The 22787-nt window shown below is 38.7% G+C and overlaps 1 protein-coding gene across 1 annotated transcript; it reads left to right on the top strand.

Moving 5' to 3' along the window:
* Nucleotides 1-1268: 1268 nt before the first annotated feature.
* jph2 (junctophilin 2) lies at nt 1269-22685 on the top strand. The gene is made up of 6 exons (XM_056257945.1): nt 1269-2066; nt 11183-12002; nt 17707-17825; nt 18995-19956; nt 20950-21046; nt 21165-22685. The coding sequence occupies exons 1-5, from the start codon at nt 1688-1690 to the stop codon at nt 21028-21030; spliced, it is 2361 nt and encodes a 786-aa protein (XP_056113920.1). The 5' UTR covers nt 1269-1687; the 3' UTR covers nt 21031-21046; nt 21165-22685.
* The last annotated feature ends 102 nt before the right edge of the window (nt 22686-22787 follow it).

Here is a 22787-nt window from a genome sequence, read left to right as displayed (position 1 = left end):
TTTTACCGTAGAGAAAATATATATATTTTTAAACTTCAACTGGAAACTAAAGGCCTACTGTTAAACAATGCCAGTGTACGTAGACTTTTGGTTATTTATAGAGTCAGTCAATATAAAAGTATAAAAAAGTGTTAGGAAACACAGACAAAATAAAAATAAAAAATACGGTTAGGTAAACAAAGAAGAAAATGAAAAAAAGAACAAGGACAATAAAATAAAAGGAAAAATAAATAGTAAAATATTATTAATAAATTAATCTAAATAAAATCTTCAATTTGAAACTACTGTAAAAACAACACCAGTGTCTAGACGTTTGGTTATTTATTTATAGAGTCAGTCAATTAAGCTTTAAATTAAAAAATTTTTTTAACATAATATTTCATAAGTATAAAAAAAAATGTTAGGAAACAGACCAAATGAAAAAAAAAAACTGTTAATTAAACAAAGAAGAAAATGAAAAGAAGAAAAATGAGACTAAAATAAAAGGAAAAAATAAATAGTAAATATTATAAACAAATAATAAATAAATAAATCTTCAGTTTTAAATACTTTAAAAACAACGTCAGTGTCTATAGACATTTGCTTATTTATTTATCGAATCAGAGTCAACAAAGCTTTACTTTACATGCTTGTTAACATGATATGATATTTCATAAGTACAAAACAAGTGCTAGAAAAAAATGTAAAGTTAAGTTAAAAATGTAAGGTTAAAGTAAACAAAGAAAATGAAAAGAAACAGAGGAGAATGAAATAAAGATCTTACAAACAAACAAACAAATAAATAATCAGAATACCAATATAAAATACAACAGAAATCATTTTAGATGCAATAAAATATTTGTCAATTTTATTGCACTATTAGACTGATGTTACTCAGTTAAACTCTGCAAAACACAAAAGGTCAAGTCTTGACCCAGTGACTGCTTAGGATGATCTGTTTACTGTGAGGTGTACTCACTTTTCCACTTTTCCCTTTTCGTTTTGTCTTTATTACTTTAAAAAAGTGTGTAAGCAGTGTGCCCTATATATATAAAAAAAAGAAAAAGGATGCTACAGCATTAACAATTTCTAGCATCTAACTTATAAACTAAAAAATAAACACTTGAAATAACAGGCTCAGACTCCACCGACCCCTGATATGGACATTGAGCCCAAACCCTTCTGCAAGTGATCTGGCAGTGCTTTTAAAAGTGCCTGGGTGCTGAGGGCCGATTGGCCTGTATTTTTGGAACTGTGTTGGGATCTGGTAGCCTTGTTGGGACTGCAAACACATTTCCAGCAGCACCAAGTGCAAAGAGGGGAGGCAGGGAGAGGGGAGAGGGGTTGAAAGCCATGAAAGACCACTGGCTCGACAATTCGATTAAATAGATCAACTCAAACAATATCATGTAACAAAAAAATTAAAATCAAACAAACAAAAACAATCCTCCCTCTCCCAAGTCATTTCAACTTCAAGCTTTAGGACGTTTATTTTAAGGATATAGCCTACCTATCAACAAATGATGAGCCTATACGACGATTCTACAAGTTCAGCACCAGGAAAAGATCTTCTCTCCATTTTACGCATCTATGGAGGAATTTGACAGATGGATTTAACAGCGCCTGATAGAGATTAAGTCGTTCGTTGTTGTTGATTTTCAGTCATATCTGAAAGTTTCAAAAGTTAGAAGTAATTGCATTGAGAGTGATGAGCGGAGGTCGCTTTGAGTTCGATGATGGCGGAGCTTATTGTGGAGGCTGGGAGGGAGGTAAAGCGCACGGGCACGGGATCTGTACCGGACCGAAAGGACAAGGAGAGTTCTCCGGTTCCTGGAATTACGGGTTCGAGGTGGTGGGAGTCTACACCTGGCCGAGTGGAAACACATACGAGGGGTATTGGTCCCAGGGGAAGCGTCATGGTCTGGGTTTGGAGACCAAAGGACACTGGATCTACAAGGGAGAGTGGACGCACGGATTCAAAGGCAGATACGGGACGCGCATCAGTCAGGGCAGCGGTGCCAGATACGAGGGCACTTGGAATAATGGACTGCAGGATGGTTATGGCACGGAGACCTATGCGGATGGCGGTAAGGTCGGAGAATGTACTTTTGTGAGTGCAAACTGCATACTGTGAGCTGACATTTTAAGACCAGGGTTAGAATGTAACGCAATGCCTACACCGGGGGTGAGGAGTTCAAGGAGTCGGTTTCCAATTCCGACTGGAATTGAGTCGCCTACACTGTAAAACATGATATGATCGATAAGTTATGTTAACATATGTTTTTACATTGCTTTAATTCATCGAAATAAGTCAAGCAATTAAAAAATATATATAAGTTATACAAGATGCAACTTTTAAATCAGTTTAATAAAATTTAAGTTGAGATGGCTTAAACATCCAAGTTGATTGTACTTAGTTATTTAAAGCAGCAACTTTTTTTTACAGTGAAATCCTCAAAGGGAAAAAATGCTTATTTGTATTTACTGTCATTAGTATGTTTGTGCTAAATTAGAACAGAGGATAATTTCTGAATTTAACAAAACACATAATACAAATCAGAAATAGGCTAAATGTTAAGGCTAATGCAATAGTTAGCCTGCTGAACAAAAATACTAAACTAACAGAAATGTGGTAATATAGGCTATTCCATAAAAATAAAAATAAAAATTAATTGAGTGAAATTAATTCAGTGGTTTTGATCCCCCAAAAAAGGAACCGGCTCAGAATTCGCTAATAACCAAATCATATGAATCTTTGTTCCAGTACAATGGCCACGATGTGTTGCCGCACGCTAAAAAGTAGCCTAGCTGGTGCACTAAATACAGTGACTGTTTAGAATGGAATACTGGAATGGATGGAATAGGCTAACACAATTTAGTGAATAGGCCTAATATCTTATTAAAATTAAAACCTGTAAACTCAAAACCTCTAAACCTAAACTCAAACTTTCTGGTCTAGCTTTCTCAAGTCAACTTCCAAGTTTGTTTACGAACTTTACTCATCTAGTTTTTAAATAGTAGCTAAGTTAAACTGTATTGTATGGTAAGCGTTTCACAGTAGTAGCCTTTGATACACATTAGGCTACTTCACTATGTTTGTCACGTTACCTTGTTACTTTACACGTTTAATTTAGCAAGTAACATCTAGAAGTCATCTTGGAAATGGTTATTTTGCATTTCAATCCAATTTTGTATAAAATGTCTTAACTTTTGATTCAAATAATGAATAAAAATTATATTTTAGAAAGATCATATATATCACCGTGTGAAGAGAATTCACATCCTGCATAGTATAGCATACAATACTGTAATTTCTATACAATACTTTTTTCAAGTTTTTACAAAATTGACTTTTTTAAATGAGTAACACAAGCTGCTTCGTTTTCCTATCATTGATTGACAGCTCTCCTGTCCCCATGTTGAGAGAAATCAGAAGTGCAGGCGTTGTGTGAGCTGTGAAAACATGATGGTTACTGTAGTTCTAGACTAAATGTGAGCATGCATTTACTCATCTCACTTGCACACAAAAAAAGATTCAGTATTCCTCGAAATGAATAAAAACAGGAAGTGCAAACTCAGAATATTACACAAACCTGGAATAATTAAATATGCTAAATATCACAAATATAGGCCTACTTTATTAATGTAATCTCACTTTATTAACATGTTTTGCTGCTGACCTTCAATGATCCAATTCAACCGTACTAATAAGCAAAAATGACTTTAGATAAACATCACGTTTGTGTTTCTTTTTGTTGTTGTTGCTGTTGTTTTTATTGCTGAAGTAAGAGTGTCAAACTTTCTTCTGCTTTGTCCTAATCTTCTGCGTTCCAGAACAGCAGCACAGCTGAAAGGTTTGTTTGAGTTGCGTCCATACCGTACAGACGTGATTTTGCATTTCCTTCAGCTTGAGCCTTATACATTTCACTTTTGGTGTGAAAGGTCCTCTACATTTACATTAAAAACAAACAAGCAAGCCCAGCCCAGGCTACTTTTTTAAGAGAGTAATGCAATATTGTAACACATTGCTTTTAAAAGTAACTTTCCCCAACACTGAACCTTTTACATTAAAAGATTCATATGAATATATCTCTTAAAAAATAAATCTTTATTACATTCAGATGAACAGTCATTCACTGAATACATGTTAGTAGTATAAACATGAGGCTTACACTGATGGAACCCTGGTGTTGCCACAGATGGCCTTTTGGGTAAATGCCTATTGCTAAGAAACATTTGCCAGTGCAGAATGGAGGGTGGTTACAAATTAGTGTCACAAATCCTGTTCTTTCTAGACGTGTGGTGTGAGTACAAATAAAAAGGCACATTCACTAGTGGCCAAGTTGTTTTTCTTTTGTTGAGCCACATTAGGCTGTTACGTCGACTGACTTTCCCTTCGTTTAAATCCTTTGTAAAAAAAAATTGTAGTCTTATGTAAGTGTCAATTTCAACAACACCGCGGTGTTATGTTTGGGGCTAATCAGCAGTTTTGACCTTATAGATTTAGCTTTTCATGTGCATGTGCATACAGTAGTGACTGTGAAAAGTATTTGAATGCTTAAAGGAGAACTCCGGCGCAAAATGAACCTTTGGTCTAATTACACATTGTTACCTAGTCAACCGTTATCTGAGATTTGTTTTCATGATTATCGAATGTAAATAGTTTTATCTCTAAAAACAGTTTAGCCTATAAAGCTAGTATAACGCTAGTATATTGGGCATAGTGTAATGACAAATAAAAATCGCTTGTTAATACCACTAACAAGGCTCAAAATAGCCCCACACTAACACGGTAGCATAATGAGGGTCCCTACCTTCAAACCGAAGCATTGAGAACTTTGTCAGTGTCCAGACAGTTTAATAAGAAGATATTTTAAACATACAGTCAACTTCGCGTATACAGGCATTATGCTACCGTGTTAGTGTGGGGCTATTTTGAGCCTTGTTAGTGGTATTAACAAGCGATTTTTATTTGTCATTACACTATGCCCAATATACTAGCGTTATACTAGCTTTATAGGCTAAACTGTTTTTAGAGATAAAACTATTTACATTCGATAATCATGAAAACAAATCTCAGATAACGGTTGACTAGGTAACAATGTGTAATTAGACCAAAGGTTCATTTTGCGCCGGAGTTCTCCTTTAAGAAACACTTAAGATTGTATGTCACTGCATTAAATAGCAAAATATCAAACCAAGCAGCACATGGACATTTTTCAAATAAAACATTAAACAAAATAACATTAGGACACTCACCTAAAGGATTATTAGGAACACCATACTAATACTATGTTTGACCCCCTTTCGCCTTCAGAACTGCCTTAATTCTACGTGGCATTGATTCAACAAGGTGCTGAAAGCAGTCTTTAGAAATGTAGGCCCATATTGATAGGATAGCATCTTGCAGTTGATGGAGATTTGTGGGATACACATCCAGGGCACGAAGCTCCCGTTCCACCACATCCCAAAGATGCTCTAATGGGTTGAGATCTGGTGACTGTAGGGGCCATTTTAGTACAGTGAACTCATTGTCATGTTCAAGAAACCAATTTGAAATGATTCGAGCTTTGTGACATGGTGCATTATCCTGCTGGAAGTAGCCATCAGAGGATGGGTACATGGTGGCCATAAAGGGATGGACATGGTCAGAAACAATGCTCAGGTAGGCCGTGGCATTTAAACGATGCCCAATTGGCACTAAGGGGCCTAAAGTGTGCCAAGAAAACATCCCCCACACCATTACACCACCACCACCAGCCTGCACAGTGGTAACAAGGATTCTGAACGCCAAATTCTGACTCTACCATCTGAATGTCTCAACAGAAATCGAGACTCATCAGACCAGGCAACATTTTTCCAGTCTTCAACTGTCCAATTTTGGTGAGCTCTTGCAAATTGTAGCCTGTTTTTCCTATTTGTAGTGGAGATGAGTAGTACCCGGTGGGGTCTTCTGCTGTTGTAGCCCATCCGCCTCAAGGTTGTGTGTGTTGTGGCTTCACAAATGCTTTGCTGCATACCTCGGTTGTAACGAGTGGTTATTTCAGTCAAAGTTGCTCTTCTATCAGCTTGAATCAGTCGGCCCATTCTCCTCTGACCTCTAGTATCAACAAGGCATTTTCACCCACAGGACTGCCGCATACTGGATGTTTTTCCCTTTTCACACCATTCTTTGTAAACCCTATAGAAATGGTTGTGCGTGAAAATCCCAGTAACTGAGCAGATTGTGAAATACTCAGACTGGCCCGTCTGGCACCAACAACCATGCCACGCTCAAAATGGCTTAAATCACCTTTCTTTCCCATTCTGACATTCAGTTTGGAGTTCAGGAGATTGTCTTGACCAGGACCACACCCCTAAATGCATTGAAGCAACTGCCATGTGATTGATTGATTAGATAATTGCATTAATGAGAAATTGAACAGGTGTTCCTAATAATCCTTTAGGTGAGTGTATAATATAAGATTATACATTATTTATAACAGAATATTTTTTTTACAATATATAAAAAATATAATGTTCAACAATACAAGTGAACACTTTGGGTTCAGCAAACATTAGTGAAATAGTTACTGTGATGAAAAACTGACTTATCCACTAAAATTGTATTAAAATTCATAGATTTCAAAGTACGGCTCAATGTCCAAATACATTCTGCGGCCACTGTTTATTGGTTGAAAAGGATGCAATTACGACATTTTAAGAGTGTGTCTAGTGTAGGTGTTTTCCTATATACTGTATCTATTGACGTGGTAGCTGAGTCATCACTATTAGTAATGATAAGTGCTAGTGCAGCACTGTATGAATAAAGGCACAATAAATAGCCTTACCAATCCCTGCGGATTGATGGATCTCAGACATGTGTTGCATGACAGTACTAGACCCACAAGCCCCCATGACATAAATAACCACACGTGGTTTATTACCCCAGAGGTAGTTATGAAAGACACAGCACGCTAGCAGTTGTACCGCTGCAAATACCATTGTCTCTCATGCCTGAAGTGACAATGAGCTTACGGGTAGCCTGAATTTGAATACAATGCAGTGTTGTAATTCAATCTGGAGTTTAGTTAAAGGGATGATAATTCTGTCATCATTTACTCACTTATATCCTGTATGACTTTCTTACTTCTGTGGAACACACAATATTATGTATTGAAGAATGTCAGTGAAGTCCAAAACAACCTCGGAGACCACTGACTTTAACTGCTACACAGAAAAAAAATAGTGTAGGATTTACTTTGAAACCGTTTTCACTCACAAATTGCTTGTAAATTCCCCAGATAATTAGAGAAACGGTAAAGGCCCGTTCTCACCAAAGACGATAGCTATAAGGATAATGATAAAGTTTTAATGATCTTTCTAATTCCATGAGAATAGAGAAGTCCACACTGCAACTATAACGGCAAAGAAGAACAATATCATTGAAATCACTTTCAGAACGTTTTATTTTTCCAGATGATGAACAATAAAACATTGACAGCCAATCAGAATCAACCTGACTCTAAAGAACGCAAGCATTTAAAAGCAGATGGAACAAATCCAGTGCACTCTTTAAAAAATTAACATTATCTTCCCTTGGTGTGGATGCTAATCTAATTATTGTTATAGTGGTACCATTATGTTCAGTTTAGCTTTATTTTCATTTTCATGGACTTTTAGTTTGTTTCTCTTCTGTTACCTGTTTCCTGTTCCTGCCACTAATCAGTTGTCATGGACTGAATCTGAAATCGTCCCCTATACCCTCATATAGGCCATTATTCGAGGGTATATCCATTTGTAGTGGTGTCCAAAACCATAGTGGATGTTATCGAGTGCACTCATTTAATCCCACATTGCACCGCAATAACGAGTGTACAGCCAATGTACACTGAACGACCGTCTGAATTCGCTCCCTCGTTTTCATTCAGTCCTTCAAGTAAACTGTATTAGTGGACTAATGTAGGGAATAGGGGTTGAGTGTTTAGGGGCGATTTCGGATTCAGCATGAACATTCATTTAACGAGCACACCTGTCTGTATGCAGTTCATTATCTCGGTGTATTTAAGTTACTCCTTGTATTCAGTTCATTGTCTGGTATTGTTTGTCCTTGGACACGGTATCGCATCATTGTTTACTTTGTGTTTATATAAAAATACTTCTATCTGAATCTTCTTTATCATCATTGGACTGTAACATGACAGAATACCGAACCACCAAATGGATTTTGCAGCGACGCTCATCAACTTAGCCAGTAATAATCTCTCTTGGACTCTTAGGCTCAATCCCAATTCACTCCTTGCCCCTACCCCTTGGCCCTACCCCTCCGTTTTGCGCGTTCACGTCAAGGGGTAGGGTGTCCCGATTCTTGTTTAGATCGAGGGGTAGGGCTAAGGGGTAGGGGTACATAGTCCTCGAAACTGAGATTTTTCAAAGGCACACTCCAAAAGGAGGGCCACGAGAAAGTTCGCAGAATACATCGCGAATCACCGGCGAGATGGCTTCACAAACGGTTAAACATTTAAATTTAGCGCCAGATGACACCACCGTGCACTTCATTTACTCTTATAATAATGATATAGTCATTTAAATGAAGAAATTGCATAATAAATTACCTTTCCGAAACATAAAAGACATACATTTCGAGGAAGGAACGTTATAAGCATCATGTTTCCTCAAAGTTAAGAGCAGCTGCGCTGATTGTCAGTCGTTGTCATGAAGAAATCCTGTAAAAACTCCATAACGGCAGAGCCATCGCCGACGACTGATGACGTATCGGGTTCATGAAGGGTTGTTCCATTTCGTAGGGGAATATTTCAACCCCTTGGCCCTTGTAACTCTGTTTTAAGGGCCATGGGGTACACTCGAAAACAAGGGGTAGGGCCAAGGGGTGAATTGGGATTGAGCCTTACTCTTTCTCTGCCTGCTTTAGTCAACTGACTGCAAGATCCAACTTAGATGACGAGACCATAAAGTCTCTTTATTGGATGGGGGCGAACTTTTACAGCCCCTTGACTTAGCAGACATGGGAAAAGGAACCTGGAAAGAGGTGATCCTCCGTTGTCTGCAGTGTGCATACCTGCAGCTGATGGATGTGTTGTCAACCACTGCAGAGCGCGAGCACTCACCCACAAAACGAAAGGAGCCTGAGCCCACCGCAGAACTGGAGAACGTTATGCCAATGCCTGCAACGGAGCCAGAGCTTGAAGTCACGTCCTTCCCGGAGCCGAATGTCGCCGCCCAGTCTGACCAGGTTTGTGTGCTGACTTCTACATATGAGCCAAAGGGAAATAGAGAGGAGTTTGAGGACGAAGACAGCCTTCTTTCACTGATTCCGCCCATTACAAAGCCTTCATCGCCGCTGGTCCTGTTCAGCTCTAAGACAGTTTCTCCACTGGTTCTGCCGAGCTCTAAAACTTCATCGCCACTGGTCTTGGCCAGCTTAAAGACTTTTGCCCGTATTGGATCTGCTGGGCACCAGCTCTGCCTTGGTGTGTGGATCCCCTGGTTTCGCTTCGGCCCACCATTCCCATAACTCCACCTTGGCCCAACAACCTGTCGGCTCCACCTTGGCTCCTCGCCCTCTCGGCTCCACTTTGGTCTGCCTGTGCGGACTTATGGGCCTCTTGTGCTTCATCCCTCCACCCCTTCGGCTCCATCAGGCTCTGCCTTCCCTCCGGATCCACGTTGGTCCTCGGTCGCACCGGAGTCGCCTCAGTCCACCGGTACCCTGGCTCCACCTCATTGGCTCTTCGTAACTGCTCCGCCCCGATCCTACGGTGTCGTCCGGTTCTGTCATCGCCTCGGCTTCACTCGTGTCTCCGGATCAGCTTCTAACTCCACCCTGGCTCCTCCTACCATTGATTTTGCCGTGGGCCTGTGTACCATATGTGCTCTGCGCTTCCACCTGTGTCATCCTTCCATCGCCTCCTTTATGGTTCCTTCCACCGTCAGACCCTCCATGGCTGTGTCCACCATCAGCTCTTCCAGGGGTCGTTCTGCCGTCTGCTCTGCCCCAGTCCCCGGGGCATAGGTCTGGTTCTTCGCCAGCCCCTCGTCCACCTCCAGAGCCCCCACCCTCCCTACCCCTCTGTCCATCTGTTACGGCTCAAAGCCGCGCCTTTCCGGTAGGGGGCGTTCTGTCACCATTATGTTTAGCTTACCTTTAGTATAATTTTCATGGACTTTTAGTTTGTTTCTCTTCTGTTACCAGTTTCCTTTGTTTCAGTTTCCCGCCACTAATCAGTTGTCATGGACATTCATTTAACAAGCACTTCTTTCTGTATTCAGTTCATTATCTCCGTGTATTTAAGCTCCTCCTTGCATTCAGTTCGTTGTCTGGTATTGTTTGTGTGTTTGTGTCTTGCATCATTGTGGATTACCTGAGTTTACTTTGTGTTAATAAAGACACTTCTATTTGAATCTCCATCATCATTGGACTGAAACGTAACATATGGGCAGTGTTGGGTACTCTAAAAAAGTAATTAATTACTAGCTACTAATTACATCTTGAACAGTGTGATTAGATTACTGTTCTAATTACTCCCTCTAAAAAGGATTACTTATTACTAATTACTTCCTAAATCGCACATCAACCTCAACCAGTCGAACAATAAAAGGATAGATAAGAAACTGCACTTTTAATTCTTTCAAATAAACAATATACAATTGCATAAATTGAATTGACCAAAGTGTGTAAAGGGAGAAGGTTACATTAAAAACATACAGTTTAACAAAAGATATTTCATTTTGATGCTAAATCCACTATTGTTTTATATACATTTTGTTCTATAGTCTATATATTTAATGCAATTACATAAGAAGTAACTGTAATTAAATGACATAAATTTTTTTGTAAACCCTTAATTGACTTTTTCCAAGGGAAAAGTAATTAAATTACAGCAACAAGATTATTTAGTAATTACACCCAACACTGGTTAATAGGTGTGAACGCGTCTTAACACGTTAAATTAAATGTGAAATTTTGAAGTAGAAAGAGTAAAATAGTATTTCTTGTAAAATGTTCTCCAATAATCTTTTTATTTACAACTTTAAAATATCATATTTAAATGGACAAAAGAAAAACAGACAGTTTTCCAAATATCTTCTTTTGTGTTCCACTGAAGAAAATAAGTCATACAGGTTTGGACCGACATGACAGAATTTAAAGTTTTGGGTGAACTATGTTTTTAATGTTGCCTGATTAATGTCTTTGGCAATACAGGTACCTTCCAGGGGCAGTTCACTGGTGGCATGCGGCACGGCTATGGGGTGCGTCAGAGCGTTCCCTACGGCATGGCAGCAGTGGTGCGTTCTCCTCTGCGGAACTCTCTGAGCTCCCTGCGCAGTGAACACAGCAATGGGACGCTCCTGCAGCAGGACGTCCCGGTCATCACCGCCACCAACGCATCCGGCCAGGAGACCATGGTCAACGCGCCCATGCCTCTGGGCCCATCTCGTGGCGGCTTCGCCCTCACCCTGCAAGTGGACCCAGATGCGATCAAGCCCAAGAAGAGAAGCCTCTTCCGCCGTGGCTCACTTCTTGGCAAGTTGAAGAAGTCTGACTCCCGCACATCCCTCTCTAGCCAGAAGAGCAAGATCAGCTTTTTGCGGAGTGAGTCAGCTCTTAGCTCCGCCGCCAGCGATGCCAACTCCACCATCAGCCTGGGTGAGAGTGAAGGGGAAGGTGAAGGTCAAGAGTTTCCCCCCGTGGAGTCGGACATTGACGCCACCACCACTGAAGTCTACATAGGAGAGTGGAAAAACGACAAGCGGTCAGGTTATGGGATCAGTGAACGTTCTAGTGGGCTTAAATATGAGGGCGAATGGCTGAACAACCAACGTCACGGTTATGGGTGCACCACTTTCGCTGAGGGTGGAAAAGAAGAAGGCAAGTATGTTAACAACCTGCTGGTGAAGTCTGCTAAGAAGAAGATGATTCAGCTGAAGGGCACTAAGATTAAGCAGAAAGTGGAGCGAAGTGTGGAGGGAGCCCAGAGGGCAGCTGCCATAGCAAAACAGAAGGCCGAAATCGCCAACTCAAGGTAAATAATTGAACTGGCCATAATTGCAGTTTTTGTATAATATAATTGAAATTGAATGTATACATTGTTTTATACATATAATGTATCCTCCTTGATACATATAATATATATAAGGGATAATGTACAGTGAATGATCAAGACAGTGTACAAATAAAATAATAGTAAAAATACAGTAAAAATAATAATACTATAAGTAATTGAATGATTTCTGAGGGATCACGCAACACTGAAGACTAGAGTAATGATGCTGAGAATTCAGGAATAAAATTCTATTTGAAAATATATTAAAATGAAAAGGTTCTTTTAAATTGTAATAATAAAAACAATAGTACTGTTTTTTTTACTGTATTTACTGTTTTTTACTGTATTTATTTATCAAATAAATGCAGCTATAGCGAGCATTAAAAACTTATTTCAAAAACATTTTAAAAAATGTATTATTCCAAACTTTTGACAGGCAGTGTATATTATATAACTAATATATAATTATAAAAAAAAACTAAATATATATTTTCCCCCAATGAATTGATAGATAACTATCAACACTTACACAGAGTTGCCAGCCAGAGGATGTGCTTTGTGGGAGAACAAAAAACATCCTGATATCACCTTGGTGTTGGTTTCCAGACAGTCTCCAAATGCAGAAACAAACAGTCTCAAAGCAGGCCTCATGCTCCAAGCTTCTTTTCTATTCGTGGCGTCTTGGTGGCTAGGCCTAACTCCAGACATGATAAAGACGAGTCTAATGCACTGACACTAATAATATAGCTTCCCTCCAGGATAAAATATTTAGATTTCCACACAGTCCTGACAGCATCTGTAGTTTATCAGATGCTAACTGTTATAAACAACAGGCCAAATTCAGGTGCAGCGGCTTTGATAAAATCTTCCTTCCTTGTAAGGAGATGCACAAACCAAAGACAAACAGCCCTAGGTTCTCAGTCAGCAAATGCATGCTGTTGATGCTCATCCCATAAAAATGAATTCATGCATTATTAAAGATGACAACCTGACAGCAGACTTAAACCAGAATGCACACAATGACAAGAAAACCAGTCAATCAAAGCCCACATTTTAGGAACAAAAAACAAGTCTTCATTGTTCTCATTCCTTATACATAAGCAAAGCATTCATATCTGCCAGAATATATGAAGGTAAAATGATGCCAAAATGATTTGCATGCGCATGGGTAAGATTTGTGAAAGTGTTCATAAGAATGCAAGTGTAAAGTAATGTGCATGCCCAAGAGAGGCTTTGTAAAGGTAAATCAACTTCAAGTGTTTGAAAAACATTTTTGCAGCATTTTACTGTTTATTTTTTATTTTTATTTTTTTTGGTAAGTGTAATTCATGTATTTTGAAACTGCAGCTTCTTGTTAACGCAAAATAAATATGATCTGCAATCTTCTGACTTCCGTTTTACAGTTTTTTTCCGCCAAAATACGGCCAAAAGCATTGCAACCCTGTGAACAGCGATTTGCAAGCGAAAACAACAGTATCAAGAACTGCAAAACAGATTGACTGCGTAAAGCCACCAAACTTTGTGTAAAAAAAAAATCAACTATTGCAAATTTCTAAATGTACGTATAGGCAAAAAGTTCCTGAAATAACCCGAAATATACTGTTCCGTCTTTCTTTTAGCTGCACTTACAGTTCAGGCGCATTCTCTCACTCATTGGAGTTTTGCAAGCGTGAGGGGGAAGGCGGGTCCATCGTCTTCAAGTAGCCAATTAAATGAGGTTCTCACTGACTGACTCTTGATTTACTGATTTTATCTATTTTTTTTTCTTACACTTGAAAGGGGATTTACAAAGCTTCTCTTATGCATGCAAATTTAATTTACGCCTTGCAATCATATGTACACTTTCATAAATCCTACCCTGCGCATGCAAATCTTTCTGCATAATTTTAACTTCATAGAATAACATTCAAGTAATGTTTAAGTATTGTTCAAATAAGGAGCCTATTGTTAATAAATACCTCCATGCCACTTTTCATGTGTGGAGTCATACAATGCCATATAATTGTCTATAGATCATTATTGGAAAGAGAGAAACAGACTCCTTACACCAAACCAGACAAATCAGAGAGAACAACCGGAACTCAAAACCAACACACAACTGTCTACAGTAAACTTGTTGTTATTGCTAGCTGGAATCCTTCTTACTCAGGATTTATGGCACATAGTAGAAAATAATAAAATAGAGTGAAGTAAAAGTGAAGTGAAGTAAAAGTAAAGTAAAAATAAAATAAAAAAAATACATATTTTTACCTTTTTTTACTATTTTAACCCCATATCTGCAACCCCCTGTCCTATCTGTACCAGACTTCCTTGCCCTCTGCCAGTGTGGTGAGATCAGAAAACGAATGGCCGTAGAGTTTGTTCAGTGAGGTCCAGGTGCCGGTTAGCCCTTTTGCTGTAATCATAGTGTATTTAGAACAGCAGAGGGAAGACGAGACTCCTCGGGAGGCCACGGCACTGGGTGTAAATGACGCACATGGGTCTGGTGTCAGAAAAGGAGGCCTGCCTAAAAAAGGACAGGCACTGTTGCTATATCACAATCATGGGGGAATGCAACAGCTGATAGCCTCTTCTATCCTCAGCTTCTTAGACACTCACACAGACGAACTTGATGTAATCTTCCACCCTCACATTCCTCCAGAAATATATACAATTAACTAATATAGATACAAATATTGTATATTATCTAATTATCTAATATATATATAAATATGAATATACAATATATACCCTGAAAGTCCTGTTTTCTTTTGAGCTTGATGGTATCACATAAAAAAATGCGTCAGCAATGGTGTCGGATCGTTGCATGGGATATAAATTTTGCCTATCCTGCAAATGAGTGAGAAGGCTGGCAGTATATAGATGCACCCTGCTTAGATCCTGAACTCAGGCACTGCAGCTCATTTTATTGGTGATTATCAGAGTACATGATACCCGGATGCATAATTATAGACTATGATGCTTTATAGTGCTTTTAAAGCTTTTTCTGCATTTTTAAGTACATATTTTCTTATTTATGCAGATGAAATAAGGATGGAAAAAACATGATGGATCTAAAGAAAAAACAATTCAGACCAATTAGAGAGAGTTTATGTCAGATAATACTTCTGCTGCTACTACATATAGCTTATCATTCATCACCAAGAGTGATTCTACCATCAGTCATTGAACTGATTCTTTCTGCTCTAATGGATGTGATATGAAATTTGTCAGCTGATAAAATTTTAAAGATCAGGGGGACAACACATCACAAAAAACTTTTGATCTAAAATACAAAAGGTGATTAAAAACATATGCAAGGCAATTCAAAAATATATAAATTTAACTGTATTCTGATACATACATCATATATTTGGAACGCTGACCTGTAATGCGGTGTGAAATGGTAAATTGCAAAGATAGATATACAGTGGGATAGTAATTCCCACATGAGAAGCATTACTAAAATTAGGACGATGCTCTTGAACTTGATTTACACGTTAATGAATTTACGGTCAATGGGTTTCATTACTAACATCACACATTCTAAAAGTATCTTTGCATAAAATGGCATCTATCACAGATCTGTCAACAAGCAACTAACCTAGTAATGCAGAACAATACATTGCTGTAGCTGAAAGCATGAGTTTATAACATTATTTTAAATTTATATATTTTTTTATTGTACATGCATGGCAGCGTTAAGAAATAGTTGGTTACAGTAGAATTTATGAAAGCACCTGCCAAGAATTTAATGCAGACAGTACGGTAAATGTATATCTATGACATATCAATGGGAGGGTCTGAACTTTTCTAGACGTTCCACTTACAGCCACCCTCAGTACAGTGTCTTTAAGTGGTAGGGCTATTTTGAACTCAGGATGAAATTACAGTATGGAAAATATCACAGAGTAAATACTACAAACAGTTTTTAATCAAACTGACTAACAAAATGTTTAAGAATGAAGGTTTGCCATCTTTACTGCATGCGTAAAGACAGACATGTTACAAAAGCACTTATACATACTTTAAATGCAAACTTAGGCATTATTGTTAAAAGTAATAAATGTGTAAAACGTTGTTTTTTCTGCATAACTGCTTGAAAAAATGTGTAAATATGGGGGGGGGAAACAGGTGTTTGATGTCAAATCACGCTGTAACTAATGTAATTTTGCAGTGCAGTAATTCTTAATGTGACCAACACCAATAAAACAGATGAATAATTGATTTCAAGAATGTAATCAGTGCATTCGGTAAAGAATAAATGGTGGTCTTCTCTAAAGCAGCGTGTCCTATCACAGCAGTACTCATCTCTCACTGTGAGGCGCAGGGTGTTAAAAGAGTGATTTATTTTAGTTTCGGCTCAATGGGTGAAGAGGACACCCTCCTCTGCTATAAATAACCCCCCCTGTCATACGACCCCCCAGCACACTTCTTCCTCTTGTATTCAAGTCAAACACACGGCGAGCAACCCAAACACTTGCAGCTTGGGTCAGTAGGGCGTTCTCTGGAACATTCTTCAGTATTATTGTTGTTCTAATGCACTGACTGGGATGGGTACTGCATGGGATTCTTAAGTGCTGAGGGGATGTTAACGTTACTTTTTATAGTGCAGACAACTGCTAAACCATTTCTCTAAATAAAGACGAGGCGGGATGTCTTAGGTTGCTCTAGTTCTACTAGCAAGATATGGTTGAAATTAGACAAATACACGTCTAATATTACCGAAAAAGGTCACATGCCTTTCCTCTCATAACATAACAAATAGTCCAACTATATGAGAACTGAAGATGGTATCTTTGCCACATGAAAATATTAATCTAATGGCAGAAATTAATAAAAGTTTTCCTTTAATAGTGCACCTCTGAAACACTGCCACAACATATTACATTTATGCATCTGTTGTAGACAGGTGTTAACATACAGTCCTAATAAATGTCTATTTTGGTTTTATTAAAGCCATAGAAATGCTCAGTCCTTATGACTCGACTGGTAGCGCATGTTAACAACAACGCCAAGACTGTGGTTTTGGCTCCCAGGGAACAGAAGATACAAAAACAACAAACAAAAAACATAAAAAATGATTACAAAAAATGTATCTCAAATATACACTGCGAGTGGTTAAAACCATCTGCCAAATATGTAAGCAGGATGCGCACCATTCAGAATGGAATTGAGAAGGCTTTAATTGACATTTAAAAGAAATTCATGTAGCTGCAATTTTTTACTAAAAGTAAATATACATAAACAAGTATACATAAACATTATACATACAAGTAATTTAATACATAAAATTAAAAATAGATATTTATTAAATTATAAATATCAACTTATATTCAATTTTTTTTTTTAAATGATATTTAATAAACTATTGGGGAGCAGGGTGGAAGAACACTTCCCAGAATGCATTACCATTGTTGAATTTCTATGAATTGCAATTCAGTTTCTTTCATTCCATTTCAACTTCCCGTGGGGTGTGGATAATTCAATTCAAATTCACACCCATGAAGTGAAAGGAACACAGTTCTTCAATTCTGAATTGTGCCCAACCCTGGTAAACACATTATATAACAACATTTTAAAGGGCAAATATAAGTTTTCACACCATTTCCCCCCACCAATCTCATTCTTGACCACAACATTAACTTGATTTCCCAGCATTTGATTTAATACCAATGACTGAATGCTTTCTCCCTCTTCACAGAACGGCCCATGCCAAAAGCAAAGGTGACGCCGCTGAACAGTCGGCTATCGCTGCTAACAATGAGTCTAGTATAGCTCGTGTGGTTGCCAGAGAGCTCTCTCCCTCCTTCCATCAACCAGGTAGGTAGAAGACTTCATTGTTTGCTAAATGTATATCAAAAGAGGCACAGGAGCGGAGGCTGGTTAAGATCTCAGTACGGCAGCATTCATTACAGAACAGTTTATGTGCTGATAATGTTTTAAGTCCCTAAAGAACACATGCAAACATCTCTGAGTGTCTGCAAACAGGATTAGATTGCTGGGACAAAAGCCCCTCATCAGCTCACCGTGTTCCTGTCTGTCCATCTAAAGGGCACTGCTAAGCTTTTGATGGTTTTATTTTGGCACTGTCTGTCTCCAAAATCTTATACAAAGCTGAAGAAGAGCGATCACATTTCATCTTTCTTCTATTCTGTCCTTGAGTGGTTGCATTCTTGGCCTTTGTTAGCCTGAAACTGAACATGTTATTCAAGACCATGGTCTTGTGTTTCGGTGTTTAAAATACAGTATAGGCCTCTTTTGCTCTTTTGTTAAAATTATTGAAAAGAAATGTGATAATGTGATAAAGATTCAGAGATAGACAGACAGTGAGGCAGCACATGGACTCCAGTATACCCTCAAATACATTAATGCATGCACTTCCAATTATCTCATAACTGCCAGCACTTGTAAGAATTTTAATCAAAACTAAAATAGTTATAGTATGCAGTCTATTCTATCATCCACTCCTTTATGATACTATATTTTGAGCATGAATCTGAGACCAAGCAATTGTCAGGAATGGCAAAATGAAAGATTGAAAAAATAAAGATAACATTTAAATCTCAAGAAATTAATTGTTCTTTTGACCATTTTTTTTTAATTGAATATAAATATCTGTAAATATCAACTGTAAAAGTGACTGTAAATGTACAGTGGTCATATCAGTGATTAGAAAAGGTATTTTATTCTGCACAAGATGGGTATCACAGGTTAATAAACATAAACCTAAGATGAATTTACCTGAAACTCCAACATTTTCCAGAGAACACCAACTTATGTTGTGGGGGCAGCAGAGAGCCTAATTTTATTGGTTGCTTAGGAACATAAATAAAAGCCTGGAAAACATAAGCATTTAATTAGTGCACATTTAAAACTATCATTCAATAATTATTGTATGTGTAAAATGAGTTAAATTATAATCAGCCAGTATCAATATCATCTATAGAACCTATATTGTAATAATGCATGCATCACATGGTGTCCCTCAGGTCCTGAGTATCTGAAAAAACGAGCCCTGCAGGAGGTTGCTGAGATGCATGAGAACACGGACATTGGGATGCACGAACCCTTGTTGGGTGAGGATTCCCAACCGACACCCCCAGAGAGCCCCTTCATGCATGAGATGGAAAGTACAAGACCAAGCTCCACCTCTGCACGCACCCCCTCACCCACTCCAGTCATCGTCCCTCAGGCACCCAGCAAGGAAGATCCAAATCTCTTGAGCCCTGGCAACTGGAATGGAGACAAGGTCAGTCGAGGCAGTGGTAGCAGAGGCAGCAGTCAAGCAGGGAGTAGGCCGAGCAGTAGACCCACCACCCCGTCTTCTACTTCTGCCGTCGCTCCCGGTCCAGCAGCCCCTCCTGAGGAGAATTCTGCTCCCAGCAGCAAGGCCCCATCCCGTACCCCTAGCCGCCAAAGTGCCAAAGCAGAGCAGGGTTCGGACCTGGAAATCAAAGCCCTGCAGAAAATGGCCTCAGAGTCAAAAGCAGCAGAACCTGTCCCTGTTGCAATGCCAGTAAGAACCAGCCTTGTCCGCCCCACTGACGAAGAAGAACCACCTCACCCTGCTCCTAAGCTGTCCTCCAAAGCAGTCACGCCAGAGCCAAAGGCAGCTGAAGTCAAACATAGAGCTGAAACAAGGGAGCCTGTAAATGAGCGCCCAGCTTCGATGACAGAAATCAAGCCTAGATCTTGGACAGAAGTCAGGGAGGAGAAGAAATTAACCAACAAGGCTGAGCCTAAACCTTCACCGAAACGAGAACCAAGCCCTGCCCCAAAAGCTGCACCAAAGCCTGAGCCCAAGTCAGTGCCTAAGCCAGAACCCAAAGAACCTGTTGTCAAGCCGGTTGCTAAACCAGTTGCCAAGGTCGAGGCCAAAATTGATGCAAGGCAGAGGTCTATTGTGAAAGCCCCTAGTGAAGTCATACAAGAGTCTCTGGAGCTAGATGAGGTAAGGCTAACAAATCAAACCTGATATTCTTTGTGATAACAAGTAAGGTCTCAATTGGTCTTTTTAATGAATATTTGAATCCAACTGGACATCCCAAAGATTGCAGACATACTTACAGACTTGCATAGCATAACAAAAACAGATTCAACAAAATTGCTTTTTATAACCTTTGCCTGTTTTCTTGCATTAATTAGTAAATCTCAATTTAGAGTACAGTGGCCCGCCTATCTTAGTTTCAGATGTCCTCCCATTGGGCCATGGAATGAGAAAGCTCATTCTTCTAAACAGCTCTTGAGTAGAGAAACACTCTGAAACACAGACAGATTGTGTCCCTTTAAATCTGCCCTGGCCCTGGCCCTGGTCCTCTGACCACATTTTTCACAATCAGGCATATCTATTCAAGGCTGAAACCTCAAAATAACAAATTCTCACCTTCAGAAAGCCCCTTGTGGTCTGTCAGAAACCCAGTATTGCATTGCGTCACAGCAGCATCTTGTGGCTCACCGAGCATACGCCACACCGATCAGCTGCTCCTAGTATGGAAGAAAAGAAATTATTCGTAATCAGAGGACTTTTACCCGTTGCATCTGAAGAATTTGGGATTTTATTTCTATGGTTCCTCTTAAACATTGGGTGTCCAATCCTGCTCCTGGAGGGCCAGTGTCCTGTATAGAGTTTAGCTCCAACCTACCCCAAAACACTTGCCCTACAGGAGGAGGATTGGACACTCCTGCTCTAAGACAGCGGTGTCCATTCTTGTTCCTGGAGGGCCACCTTCTTGCAGAGTTTAGCTCCAACACACCTGCCTGGAAATTTCCAGCAACCCTGAACAGGCTTGATTTACTGGTTCAGGTGTGTTTATTAGAGTTGGAGCTAAACTGCCGTAAAGTGGCCTTTGATCAATTCCACAAGTAAATGCCACCTGGATCACCATCATTTGATTATTATACTTTACACAACAGACACTAACGGTTGTGAACTCTTTTTTCTTAGGGGCCAAACACGATTATGATCTGCATGGTTATATTCCTGAACATTGGTTTGGCAATTCTTTTTGTTCACATCTTGTCTTGAGATGACAAAGCCTAAGGTAAGCTGCTACATATCCTACCTCTATTCTGCCAATTTTGAGTGCATTTATTAAATGCAACTGTGTTTTTCCCCCTTGACAAAACACTGTGGGTATTATTACACACACCTTTTTCTAGCCAAAACCATCCAGGTGAAAGAAACTACCGTGGGGAGCTGTGAGGATGCACTGCGCTCCATTAACGGCTCTGTTGTTGCGTTATCCAGTTTCAGTGCAGCCCTCCTGAGCTACTCAGATGGTTGCCATCTGCAGTTGGACCGAGTGCTCGCAAATGATCGGTGTGTCCCAGTGCCTGAACATTATAAAATAAAGCATTTGCTTTGTTTGTGAAAGGTACTGCTGCATTTAACAGTTTTGTTGAAATCTAATGCAGCTGGAAGCGAATCATCTATAATAAGGGCTAATTTACATTGTGCACATTCACAATCATGTCACATATCCTATAGAGCAGAATATGTCATTTAGCACGTAATATTCATCTTTGGAGAATAAACAAATAGTTATGACATTACGAAATGGGTCAATACTGTTTTTCTTTTCTTTTAGAACAAATATAAAATCCACCAGTGCACTTATGCTTTAACACCAGGTAGTGTCATGCATCCCAATCTCAGATGCTGTATGCACATTCAATGTCTTAAAGTCTCCCCTGCATGACAAAGAATAACCATGGCTGGAAAAAAATTATACAATTGGTATAAAAAGTTATGAGAACGGTTTAATATGGAAATGAGATCTATGACGATAAAAGGTTTATTTTATTAAGCTGAAGCATCCCTATAGAGAGAGCCTCCAAAAGTTGCCATGAGAGATTTTAAACAAGAATATTAAAATACCACTATTTACTGAATGGAACCAGAAAAGAAATGTTGTGGCTTACTAACTGTTGTACTGTGAATTTGTGATGGTTCTTCAACATTTTTTTTCTGCCTGCATTAGACATAAAACAGTATGCAAGAGATTTGAAAATGTCCAAACCAGGTTGTGCAACAAACTAAGTGAAAATGTACATGTCCCAAATCTTTTATGCATGTGTGGACATTTGAGTGTTTTGTACATTTCTAAATTATGTACAATATCAGAAAAATGCACATTTCATTATTTTATCTAATGCAGTATTAGAAATTCTCAATTTACCCTTTGTAGACCAGTAAATATACCTCAAATTTGTAAAGGTCTGATTGGCAATACTGTTAACTGTCCAAAACGTTATTTATTGATTAAATAAAGGGGTGTTATAAAAAGTCATTTATAGAATAGTTGTATCCGACTCATTCACAAGTCCTAATTCTGAATTTACAAATTAGAGACTCAAAATACAGATTGTAACCCATTGTTTTAACCCTTTTGCTTTAAAATCACTACATTTAGTTTTTTACACTAGTTTGCAACCTTGAAAGTTTAAAGATGTATTTGTTGAGAATAAATGCTGTATTCTCAAAGAGAATTGTAGTTCAAGCTGTACAAATACAAGTTGCTCATCAGATGGTTTCTGTAACATGACTTGCATATGCATTACATTTAGCTAATAATTAAAGAAATAGTATTCAGCATGGTTATGATACCTTTCATTACTTGGTTTTCTCTTACAATAAAAGAAAATTCACCACACAATTCAAATAAATTTTCTTCAACTGCACATCTGTCAATCTCTTTACTTTTGAGTGTCAGCATTAGAACGTTCTGTTTCTAGAAGCATTCTGTTACACTGCATTTTCATCATTATCTGCAGTTTGCCTTC

The sequence above is a fragment of the Rhinichthys klamathensis genome, unplaced genomic scaffold (assembly GCF_029890125.1).
Source record: "Rhinichthys klamathensis goyatoka isolate OS25496 unplaced genomic scaffold, OSU_Roscu_1.1 h1tg000147l_1, whole genome shotgun sequence".
Classification (NCBI taxonomy): Eukaryota; Metazoa; Chordata; class Actinopteri; order Cypriniformes; family Leuciscidae; genus Rhinichthys; species Rhinichthys klamathensis.
Note: the sequence above shows the minus strand (reverse complement) of the source record. Positions and strands in the feature narration are given on the sequence as shown.